The following is a 12499-nucleotide window of genomic DNA, read 5'->3' on the forward strand; positions in this document are numbered from 1 at the left end:
GTTCACACGTGACCCCCACGTGACCCCTGCTCCAGACACTCCACCCTGAGCCTCGCTCAGCGCTTGCCCCAACAGCCTGTTACAGGCTACACGTGGTGGTGGTGGTGGTGCTACTTACCAAATAATAATAGTACAAATATTGTTGTTGCTTTTGTTGTTCCAAGTGGAGAAGTCGGGTCCATTCCTTTACGAATGTAGGACAGGAATTCTGTAAAATGAACAAGTTACAAACGATTTACAAATTAATTCATCGTTTGGCATGAGGGTCACATCTCCCCACATCACCGCGCGGCAAGACTCGTCAACACGAGACAATGAATCTCAATAGGAGCTCTCTCAGCTGGTGGTTAAATAAAGGACCTCAAAAACAGGAGACAATCTCAATGGGGTCTGAATCTCGGAGTGAGTTAATGAAATTTGGGATTGAATCTCCCGGTTAGACCGGTAATCACAGAGCGTAGTCCAACCGGTTCCTCAACTGAAGGCCACGGCAGCATTGCTCGCATACCACTCACGAACCTGTCTGTGTTGTTCACTCACCTGAGAGGTACGCGCCTGAAATACCAAACAAACGATCCCAGTTTAATTCTAGATTTTAAGCTTTCGTGCCTGCAAGGATTCATACTCTTTTCGGTAAAGCCACGTAGGTAAAAATAAATCATAAATAATATTAAACAATAGTTTCTTGCTGTGGTTGTCCCACCTGATGACGGACGCTTGTGTTGTGCCCGAAACGTCGTGATTTATTATTTTATTTCTACTTTTATTATTTATTTTTCCCCTACGTGACTTTACCGAAAAAACCTAAGAGTACGACCCCAGTCTGACTTCTACTAACAGACTGTCGGTACTCATTTGAGGCTGAGTCGACCTTAGGGCAGTCCCGGGACCGGCTCAGATCATCGTCACCCGCGGGTGTTGAGCCCCGAGCGGGAATCGAACTCGTCTCGCCGGGTTCGTTCCGCTACTCGCTGCCACTGCCGCTCCGCACACACAAAGTGCAAAGATCAAAGTTCTCAACTCGCCCAACTGCACAAAAACAAAGATCACCCACGTAGCCTCTAACAGACTGCAGGGGCAAGTGCTGTTAGCGAGTAGCAGCGCCTGTGAAGGCTACCGGCACTGTGGCACACGAGGGGGTGGGTGGGTAGCACCACGCCCGGCCGCCTTTGTCTCCCTAGTGGCGATGTTTACGAACATTTGAGGCTGAGTCGACCTACACACACATCGCCTCGCACGCTTTGGGATGCGCTTCTGCGGCCGTCTGGAACGCTCTTGCTTGCGATATTGGGACGCCACTTTAAAATCATCTGGATTGAGCACTCATTTGTTTAGAACTGAGTGCTGTTGCTGTGCTTAGATTGGTGTCCTTCACACGCAACTCCGATTAGCCGTGGTTGGCTACGTACGGTGACTGTGACGTCACCACGTCGCCAGTGCCAGGCTAGGTGCACTTACACACACACTCAAACACACACTTACTCACACTCGCACAATTACACACTCACACACTTGCTCACACACATTTACACACTCACACACTTGCACACACTCAACAACAACAACAACCGCCATTCGCCACTAAGTGGCGGTGACGTCACCACGATGCTTGTGCCAGGCCAAGTGCACCTTAAGGCCACGTGAAGTGTCGAACGCCCGCTGGCAGGAGATCACGGGGCAGACCCAGGTGCCACGGATCGACTGACCGAGATGACTGGCTGATGCACCACCTTTGCCCCCTACTGTACCAACTTGCTGTGCTTTAGCCACCCCCGATCTTGACACCGCTGGTACCAGTCATCGGCCAGTCCACTCAGCTCCACGTCCTCCTGTACCACATCACTCCATCTCTTCTCTAGCCTGTGCCGCGCCCGTTTAGCCCCCTCGATCCGGCCGAACAAAAGCTGTTTAGGCATGCGGTGGCTGGGCATGCGGGCTACATGACCCAGCCAACGCAGCCTTGCCTGCCGGAGGAGCTCACCGATGGGACTTTGCCCAGATCTTTCCAGGATTTGTGAGCTCCTCACACAATCCAGCCTGACACACACACACTCACACACACACACTTACACACACACACACTCTCACACACTCTCACTCTCACACACTCTCACTCACACACTTACACACTCACACACTTACACACTCACACACTTACACACTCACACACTTACACACACACTTACACACTCACAAAGAGTTAAATCCTCACCGTTGTTAGCCCATGTCACAGCTCCGTGGGGTGAACGATGATGATTCGATGCACGTGTTGAGTGGCACCGCGTGTGTGTGTAGAGTGTGCGAGTGTGGCTGTCACTTCTAGATTTGAAGCTTTCGTGACTGTAAGGATTCATATTCTTAGGTTTTTTCGGTAAAGTCACGTAGGTAAAAATTTAAAATTAATAATTTGAATGTTTTACCTACGTGACTTTACCGAAAAAAATCTAAGAATATGTGGCTGTCACCTCTGCGTGAATGTGTGGCTATCACTGCGTGTGTGAGTGTGGCTGTCACCTCTGCGTGTGTGAGTGTGTGTGTGGCTGTCACCTCTGCGTGTGTGTGTGAGTGGCTGTCACTGCGTGTGTTTCATAGCACAGTGGGTGGTGCTACCTGCCCCGTCACACTCTGACAGCCCAATGGGTGCTTCACCCCCCACCCCCTCTCCGTGTTAGACGACTGTGACTCAGAAGGAAGTGAGATGACTCTGGGGTTCTCTAGTCCAAGGGGTGGGTGGAGTACAGCACAAACAACGTCACAGATGTTAACTTTATTGTTTGGGTCTTTCGGTAAAGTCACGTAGATAGCTTAAAAGAAAATAACAAAAAACTAAAAATAGAACGTTTCGATCGCTTGTGTTGCGATCGAAACGTCGTAGTTTTTCTTATTTTCCTTGAACCTATATACGCGACTTTACCGAAAGATCCGAAGAATGTGAATTCCTGCAGTCACGAAAGCTTTAAGTCAAGAGATGTTAACCACCTCGCCTGGTCTACAGGAGGTCGTGGCTTCAATCCCGACCCTGACGCCTGCTGCTGTATATTTTTAGTTTGCTTGTTCACTCTCCCCGTGGTCGCGTGGATTGTCTCCGGGTCCTCCAGGTTTCCCCCTCCACATTCAGCATCGATGTCACCACGAGTTTGGAGTCTTTATCTGCTGATATCAACGTCCACGTGGTGATGATAACATCAGCCACCTAGTTGAGCTGCTATCAATTGTGATGACTAGGTCGCTTCTGATTAAAGCTACACAGCTCAGAGGGGTCTTACCTGGTCATCAAAACATAGTTTAAGTATAGTAATAGGTTTTAACCCTTTCAACTGGTACAAAAACTGACACCTTTATACAAGGCATCATGTTTGCAATAACCACAACACAAGCAGTCAAAATGCAAACAAAAAGAAACAACTCTGATGATGATAATGATATGCAGTGTCTTTGAAGTTGATTAGTCCACACCCGAGACAGCTTTTCTTAGAGCCTAGTCTCCATTGGTGTTGGGACAGATGACGCCAAAAGGCGTACAACTCAAAGACAGCGCACTATCATAGTATTGAGAGCTCGGGGTAAGCATTTACACTATGAGACCTCCTTTACCAGTGGCAAATTATAGTAATAGGTTGTTACCCTTTCAACTGGTACGAAAACTGACACCTTTATACAAGGCATCATGTTTGCAATGCTTGTGTTGTGGTTATTGCAAACATGATGCCTTGTATAAAGGTGTCAGTTTTTGTACCAGTTGAAAGGGTTAAAACCTATTACTATATTTTGCCACTGGTAAAGGAGGTCTCATTGTATAGTTTAAGTATTTTAGTAAAACATTAAACTCATCACGAGACATCCTGAGGCTGTCTCACGTCTCCCGAAGTCACAGGGAGCAGCACCCAGGGACCTGCAGACCGCCATGGTCGTGGTAGTGAGGAGTGACGCGTCGCTCGTGTGAAGTGCACAGAGAGTCTGTGGCGGAGTGCTTGAGCAGACCGAGAGAGCCACGGCAGAAAGGACTACGACGCCATGGCGGAGGTGACGGTGGTGAAGGAGGGCTGGCTCTACAAGCGTGCTGCAAGCTTATTGTAGAGGTGGTTACGGGAAGGGAAGCGGATAAACACACAGGGGTGTCTACATCCACACACAGAGGTGTCTACATCCACGTCTGCAACGGTTAACTCTGGGGGGCTATGGGTGGCGCTGTGATCCCCCATAGCCCCACCCCTCGGTGGCGATTGGTATAAAAGGCGGGGAGCCAGAGGGCTCAGGGTCCAGTGTGAAGCTTTAACCAGCGAAGACTGAAGACCGGCAAATAGGCCCTGGAACTCCCCTGGCTCGCTGTCCTTCTCAGGGCCGGGCAGGGCAAGCCAGTGGCGCAGCCCTTAGAGCCTCAGGACCGATGTTCTTGTAAGAGCCGGTCTGGTCGGCTGGGTGCCGGGATCCGTGCTTAACCAGGGCCGGATCAGATAGCCTCCCCTTGCACTCTTAGCGGAGGACTGGGAGTAGATCAGTCGGGGATAGTGCTAGGGGTGTATTCCTGTTGAGTACGGGTGAAGGGGCCGTTACCCCTTCAAGTGTTGTGTTACTGCCCCTTGGTTTAAAAAACAAGTGTGCCTCGACTATGTCGTCTCTGTCTCGCTGAGAACCCACTACAACATGACTCGGGCGATGAGAAATCAGGCGCACAGGCCGACAGAGAGGGAACTGCAGACCACGCTCCGCTCGCTGTCCTACAAGCTCGAGGATATGAGCCAGAGGTCGCAACCGGGTACCCGATACCCATACCCTACCCGATACCCGGCTACCCGTACCCGGCCAGGTACGGGTACCCATTTGCGACCCTGGTGCGGCCGGGTACGGGTACGGCTAAGGAATCAAAACCCGTTTGCGACCTCTGCTCAACTCTACAAACGGCTACCCTCGTTACTTCGCGTCCATACTTGTTGTTCAATTTGCCACTACACCTAATGAAACAGCTTATAGACACTTCTACACTCCATCATTGTATCCTTTTAAACCCTATCTTTGTCCCATTACTTCACCAGCACTCCTTCCAAACTTCATTCTGCTCTTAAAAATATCACCATCTGCGAGCTGCTGCTATTCGTCCAAGGTTCGCCGCTCTTCATCCTTGAGCATCTTCTGGCCGAGTCTCCTCCCTTGGGATCTTGCGTCGGCTGAGGCGAGACATCCCACCGCTGCCACCAGATGAAGAGAAGTCGGAGACTGGTTAAGCACTTTTTTATTCTTCAAACAAGAGCCACACTCGTTCCTCAAAACCAACCACGAACACGCATATCACAGCCCCTTTTAAACCCTCCATCTCCACCCTGCTTCCTAATCCACACCTCTGTTTCGCGCGCCGTGTGCGTGTGACGTCAGTGCCCTTTAATCCCTTGACCCCCGTCTAGTGTATTCACGTGCGCGTGATTGGTGTGTGCTATGTTGAGTGCGGAGATTGTGTGTCCGTGCGGTGTGAGGATGGCTCGGACATCCCCTACACAGGCATACCTCGTATAGCGCTCAAGATGCGTTCTTGGTAAATAGTTGCTATAAGTGGTATGCCTGTATTTCCTACCAATAGGGGTAAGTCGTAATTGTAGCCATCACAATGACCCGTGCTTGTTTCTGGGGTCAAAATTCTTGCCGTTAACCCAAAAACAACTCAGCATCGTTGTTGTGGCTTTGGAATCTACGTTGTCGGGTTTTGCTGAAAAACATCTACGGAAACATGTGGGTAAATGGTGATAATGGGGTTTGGTTCACGGTTCCTAACGTACGATAGAAAGAAAAATGGCGGGCGGCTGAACCTCACTGCCTCCTCACTCGAGGCTGGAAACACCACGTGACCTGGGACCCCCAATGGGCCGCTTGAGAGACGAGACGGGAGACAAGATAGAGATAAGATGGAGATAAGACGGAGGTAAGACGGCACCCCGTGTGTTCTTCCGCGGCAGCATCATCGCGAGCAGTGCAGTTACAACGCGTACATACATCTCGTGATCAACCGCGAATGGTCCAGTCACAGGGGCACGATCGGCCAACTCCGTACCTCAAAACTTGGGACAAAACTGCACATCCGCGATAGCTAAACCCACGAGAGGGAAGAGTTTGCCGTACTCGAATATAAAAATATATTTTTTTCACAGAATATAATTCACCTTTCATCGTCATATCACGGCACAAGGAATCCACTTGTAAATGTTGCAGAGCGGTGCGACCCCGATGTGTGAAACAAACGGCTGTGAATGGGACTGGACCCGACTTGTCACAAGAATCCTTCGTTCCCTCAATACCTCCGCACATCTGGGCCCGCAATGCCTCGCACGATTTACCTTGAGACGTCGCACGGCAGCCAAGCAGACGTTTTAATTATCGGACAAAGAGGTATGATGGGACAAATTTACGCGATGGGTTTTGTTTTGTGCAGTCCATTGGTGACCGGGCTGAGACCATCAAACTCACTGCATTTGAGAGCCCAGTTTAATCACAACCATGTGTCTAAGTCTGAGGTTCTATAAAGTGTACTGGTCTATATTTTCATGAATGGGTCACTATATTAGCCATTGACATTCTGTGTGAATGGTTGGGTCTCTGTGTGAATTTATGTGTCCCTGTGTCCATTAGTGGGTCTTTATGCGCGCCTTTGGGTCTCTATGTGAATATATGATCTATATGTGAATATATGGGTCTCTTTGTGAATCTGTGGGTATCTGTGTGAATCTATGGCGTCCATGTGGATAAATGGGTCTATTTGTGAATCTATGGGTCTCTGTGTAAATTGTTACGGGGTCTCTATGCCATTCATTTGTGGGGCAGCATGACAATGCACCTTGCAAAATGGACGTAAAGCTACCACGTGTCTGGGAGGCTCAACCGTGACACGTGGTCAGCTGGTTGCCCCTCTCTCCACCACCAGCAACGCCCACATTTCTATAGCCACGCCCACACAGTTGAGGTCTCGCGTTCTACATCAACATTTTCAGACGGTCCAGACCAAACCAGAACTTTGGTAGCTTTGCGTTAACCTCACGAGGCATTGCGGTTCAACTTCACATCGCTGCGTTGCCGGCGTCTTGATCATTGGCTCTATGAGGGTTAGTTTCTAGCGGTGATGAGTTGATTAGTACAACTTGCTGTATAAGTTAAGGTGGCTTGGGACTGGTTGGCTGAACTTCTGGGTTCTCTAAGTTGAGGTCTCACATTCTCCTTCTTCATCGTTTGGCTCATCTCCTTGCTCTGCCGGTGCAACTTGACCTGTTTCATAAAGAGAGGTAAGCGATGAGTGCGTGATGAGGCTAAGTGAGCAGTGTAGGATTGTGCAATACGTGCATAGATAACGAATGCAGGTACGTGTACAACAGCCATTCACAACAAGGCAGTGACGTCACAACCGCGCTTGTGCCATGCTAGGTGCACTTTGAGGTTCCGTGATTTGTCAAAGGTTCCCTGGCAGGAGGTCACGGAACAGACCCAGGTCTCGTGGGTTGACCGAGATGGCTGGCAGATGCGCCACCTGTGCCCCCTACTGTGACAACTTTCTGCGCTTTAGCCGCCTCCTCTGCCATCCGTTGTTGTTGGAGGGCGACTGTCTCCAGCTGCTCAGCAGCGTCCTTCACGAACCTCCTGCACAGAGGCCGATCTTGACACCGCTGGTACCGTTCATCGGCAAGTCCAATCAGCACACACACACGCGCCCAGTGTGCTACTAAAATACCGCACTAATTCTTGGGTGGATTTCCCCAGTCATTATACATTTTCTAAAAAAATTTAAGTTCTATGAAGACCAAACGAAGCAATGGTATTGCTTTAAAACATCATAACAGAACAATCGATCATGCACCAAAACGTAAAAAAACTATTATTGACTCGAGCTGCGAGCCCGAATTTAAGCAACTTGTTGAGCACTCCCTTCTCTTCCCAGACAGTCTGGAACATCCTTCTCGCATTCACAACCTCCAAGCAGTGCCGGATTATCCTAGTAGCAAAGGTAGCATATGCTACTTATCAGTGTCGTATTATCCTCGTAGCAAAAGTAACATATGCTAGATTTGAAGCTTTCGTGACTGCAGGAATTCATACTGCTAAATTTAGCATCCATCTCGGTGACCTCGGATTAGCGGAGGTGACCTCGGATTAGCCGAGGTGACCTCGGATTAGCCGAGGTCACCCACCCCCACCCTCTCTGTGATTACATTTACTTGCAAATTCCATCCCTAGTCTGGTTGCAGTAGCTCTCTCGCTACATTTCCTCCTCAGCAGTCCGCCCGCTGTATTGTTTCACTTGAAGACGATGGCTTGTGTTGCTATTGAAACGTCGTTTTTTATAAGTTATTTTTTCTATCTACGTGACTTTACCGAAAGAACCAAAGAGTAGAATATGCTACTTATCAGTGTCTTATTATCGGAGTGCTATGGGCCCCGCACTTTCATTGCCCCGCACTAAATGGTTTCAAGCTATCAATTCAGGTTCAGTGATTCTGCACTTGCTCTACTGTGATGTTTCCATCTTACCTGCCTGTTTCAGCTGTTATTTACGACTCTCCGAGTACATCACCAGGCTAAATATCTGTGAGGCAGCCCAGGCACAGCATCCCCTCCACCTCTGGTGGATGGGACCTTCCCACATTGACATGCTAATCTCTCACATTTACATTTACGTACAAATTCCTTCTCTAGCTCTGCCCACTTTCCCTTGGGTTGAGCCCACCAACAATCCGATATAAACTTCTTGTTGCAGCAGCTCTTTCTATGTCAGCAGTTCTCCTGCTGTATCTATTCCACCTGATGACGGTTGCTTGTGTTGCGATCGAAACATCGTGATTTAATTAATTTTATTTTATACCTACGGGACTTTACCGAAAGAACCAAAGAGTATGCTCTATTACTATATTACTATACCGCCTTCGACTTTTATTAATCCACTGGGTGTTTAAGGTTAGCGATTTGTCGTATTATTTGGCTGTGCAACAAATGAAAACCTACAATCACTTTACTATGCAAGTTAAAATGTGTGTTTTTTTATTTCCAGCCTCAAGCACCCGGCTCATGAATCAAAGTCACTTCCCGTGCCATGACAAACTTGTGTGACGAACACAACGGTCCCCCATGATGTAGCCTTGACCAGTCAGTCGAGGCAAGTGCTGCTAGCGAGTAACACCTCGAGAGGGTGATGTGGCCAGCACCACGCCCGGCCGCCTTCGTCTCAGCAGTGCTGGCGTTTAGACAACGCAGATAGGTTAGGGAATTGAACCCAGGTCTCTGGTTCTTAGCGCAGTGCACGCACACAAACACACACACAGGAAGAATGACCCTGATGAGAGTGGATCCTGCTTCCGGCCTCTCTCGCTCTCACCTCGTCTTATCCAACTGGGTCCATTGGCTGCATTTCTTGAAGCCTGTTGAGAGAGAAGTGAACACGCGTCGTTCACACATCACCACCCTCGCCCACCTGCAGCCTGTGTCACTGGCACGGCTGGGAGTCTAACCCATGTCTCACACCTGCCTGGCACCCGCATGGAACCACTGACCACAGCAATCACAGACCCTGATTTGACAGACATGCTTTGTTTAACCAGGTGAGAGCCCATTGAGACCATTGTCTCTTGTGATGTATTTTATTTAACTACATGAGAGACCATTCAGTTCACCATCTCCTATGACTGACGCAGTCTCACATCACCACCCCCACACATATGAAGCTCCTGTCACTGACAGCAGCCACGGCTGGGAGTCTAACTCAGGGTGCCCAGCTGCCAGGAGCTCCCGCAGGCTCCACTGAGCACACCTCTGAGTCACGAGCAGGCAGGGAGCTGGAGTCAAACTCAGGCCCTTGGAGAGGGCCGGCTCAGGGTCTCTGGTGTGGCCATTATGAGCCGTGTTCTATCACTCACTGTGAGGTTCTGGTGCAAGTGCGGTTGATACTCACGGGGCTTCTGCTTCTCTTAGCTGACTTTGTCTCTTTTTCCAGCAGTAAAAACCAACTACAGCAGCAACCAGAAGAGCAGCAATGACTCCAAGGACGATGCCAATTACAGGTGATGGAGCTGGGGCTGAGGTTGGGTTTGCGGTTGGTGTGGGTGTTGCGTCTGTCAGTTCTATTAAACACAAACGCAGACGACACAGACACACGTGAACACCCAAGAGATGCACACAGTCAACGTCTTCTTCCTCTCCCTGCCATGTCCCCCTCCTCTCGTGCGGTCTCTGCCCTGCAGCTCCTCCTGCTCTGCTCGTTGCTGCCTTGGGCCACCTCCGCGTCTACTCCCCAGTCCCTCGAATCCGCCGCATTCGCCACTTCTACTCCCCTCACTCTCGGCCTGCCCCTCTGTCTCTGCCCTGGTGCCTCCACGTTCATCGCCCTCGCGGTTGCCCCCTCCTCTACTAAGGCAGCCCCAGCCGTGTGAGCCGACTCCCTCTCTCCGCTCGAGTGAGATGAGCACCGCCACTCCCGACTCCTTCCCCAGCTCTTCAGTTCTGACCGATCCAGTCCTGTGATTGCTGAGATCCATCGCACCATCCTCGTTTCTGTGCTGCTCAACGTCTGCTCATCCTGGTTGTCAGGAGGAGCAGACGCGCTGTGGCTTTATCGAACGCGCATTCTGGCTCTACACGATACACCTAATGAGGCCTGTTTTCCAGCACACGGGGGTGATGTTTCGGCTGGACGCTGCTAAGACTCTCATCTCCTTGTCGAAAAGTAGTGCCGTGAGGATGCTGCATCCATTGCAAGGTGTGAATGAATCGACTGTAAGAGCCATTTAATTACCACGCATCTTTTAGTGTGCGTGTGTGTGTTTTTGAGAGTCTTTCGTGTGAAAGAGTAACACACTCGACATACACAGCGATGCAACAGGAATATTCACACAGTGCCGCAAGCATCTCGCCGTCCAGTCTTTGAGGACTTTAGATGGCGAATCGGGGACAGAGTTGTGGGCGAGCGTCGAGCTGGGAAATCATTGTCAGGGGAGATTTATTTACCATGCATGTTTTAGTGTGTGTGGTTTTTTTGTGTTTTTCGTGTGAAAAAGTAACACACTTGACATGCACATGGCTGTGCCACAAAGTACATTTTCGTGGTAAATCTTGACAATAAAGAGAATTTGGATTCTTGCTTAGCGAGAGTGATAAAGCGGTGGGTGTTAAATAGATCCAGGGATGTCATAATGCAAACCTGGTTTATTGTGAACGTTCAGCTGCAGATACCCGATGTCTTCCATGCTTGGCTTGTCGTATCGATACATCGTGACCTCACAGCGATATCGTCCAGCGTCGTGGGTCTGGATGTTGCTGATGGTGATCGAGGCGTTACATGTCGACTTATCTCCCACCCAAGTCACCTGCATCGGCCCGAGGCTTCTCTTTCTGTGTGTAATCTTATACACCTAGATGGCAAACGTGAGAACACACCAGGGTATGACTGTGTGTCCACATAATACACGTGCTCATATTACGAAAACTGACATAATATGTAAATAACATTGAATTATAACAGATAAATATATAATACATCTAGGAAATGACTCTTCTTCAGAGTAGAGAGAACGGAGAGAATTTTAAACTATTCTGGTTGAAGATACAACACTATACTGCTGTCTGAAAAACTTAAAAGTTGACAATGGGACCAGAAAAGAAGAGGGGGTGACCTCCATTGAAATAAATTAGCATGAACGCCATTAATAAAGAACATGTAATCATCACTGTGAGCAGGAGGGTGTAAGTAATAGTGTGCAAGTGTAACAGTGACACACCTTCTCATCGTGTCCGCCTATGGTCCTGAACCACTCAACCAGCGTGTGTCTAATGTCCGTGATGTTGCAGGTGTAAGAGCAGGGCAGGAGAGCCGTGCTGCCTACTGTGGCGTCCTTTGCATCCGTCGTGACAACGGCCAGGTCTGTGGACAAACCCACAATGGTCACATGAGCAGTGGGAATGAACCTCTGGAGGAGGAGGAGGTGGTGCTGGTCTCAAAACGCAGTGGTGACAATAAGGACAGAGAAAGCGGGCAAATACTTTCCGTTAGACGAAGCATCTCTTTAGGTCTCTAGCAGAGCAGTGCAATGCTGCATGTTAGAGAACGGTCCACAGAAGGGGATATTTTAGAGCTGCCTTTGAGGTCCCTTCAAGTGGAGCCGAGGTGGTGAGATGTTAACTACCTCGCCTGGTAGACAGGGGTCGTGGGTTCGAGCCCAACCCTGACACCTGATGCTGTGTGTTTGGAGTTTGCGTGTTTACTCTCCCCGTGGTCACGTGGATTTTTCTCCGGGTCCTCCGGGTTTCCCCTCCATATTTAGAAAGATCTGTTAAGAGTATTTGGCTGCTATACATTTCCATATGAAAGCCACTTCGTTGTGCTATCATTTGTCGCTTCTGAAAAAGAGCCACATAGCTCAGTGGGCCTTACCAGGTAAAATAAAAAATTGTTTAGTTTAAGTGACATTGGATCCAGACAGCAGGGAGGATTATTTTCCGATAGTGCATTGCAAAATCGAGTAATATTTAACACGTAGGC

At 49.3% G+C, this 12499-nt stretch overlaps 2 protein-coding genes across 4 annotated transcripts in view; both read right to left on the bottom strand.

The window, feature by feature from the left end:
* The window catches only part of LOC133339381 (uncharacterized), a 39503-nt gene extending 36945 nt beyond the window's left edge, over positions 1–2558 (bottom strand). For both annotated transcript variants that reach the window (XR_009754722.1, XM_061547522.1), the window contains exons 1-2: positions 2213–2558; positions 119–208 (exon numbers count right to left, since the gene is read on the bottom strand). Coding sequence is in view for 1 of the 2 variants with exons in the window: in XM_061547522.1 (XP_061403506.1) it covers positions 119–208; positions 2213–2354 (232 nt within the window). In the remaining variant the exon portion in view is untranslated. The remainder of the gene's footprint in view (positions 1–118; positions 209–2212) is intronic.
* Positions 2559–5213: 2655 nt separating this feature from the next.
* LOC133339384 (uncharacterized) overlaps positions 5214–12499 on the bottom strand; it is a 31703-nt gene continuing 24417 nt past the window's right edge. For both annotated transcript variants that reach the window (XM_061547526.1, XM_061547525.1), the window contains 5 exons: positions 11739–11881; positions 11162–11372; positions 9917–10085; positions 9344–9386; positions 5214–7245 (listed from right to left, as the gene is read on the bottom strand). In XM_061547526.1, coding sequence (XP_061403510.1) covers positions 9350–9386; positions 9917–10085; positions 11162–11372; positions 11739–11881 — 560 coding nt within the window. In that variant the 3' untranslated portion in view covers positions 5214–7245; positions 9344–9349. The remainder of the gene's footprint in view (positions 7246–9343; positions 9387–9916; positions 10086–11161; positions 11373–11738; positions 11882–12499) is intronic.

Source organism: Lethenteron reissneri, unplaced genomic scaffold (assembly GCF_015708825.2).
Source record: "Lethenteron reissneri isolate LAM-NWPU_2019-01 unplaced genomic scaffold, ASM1570882v1 scaffold_185, whole genome shotgun sequence".
Lineage (NCBI taxonomy): Eukaryota > Metazoa > Chordata > Hyperoartia > Petromyzontiformes > Petromyzontidae > Lethenteron > Lethenteron reissneri.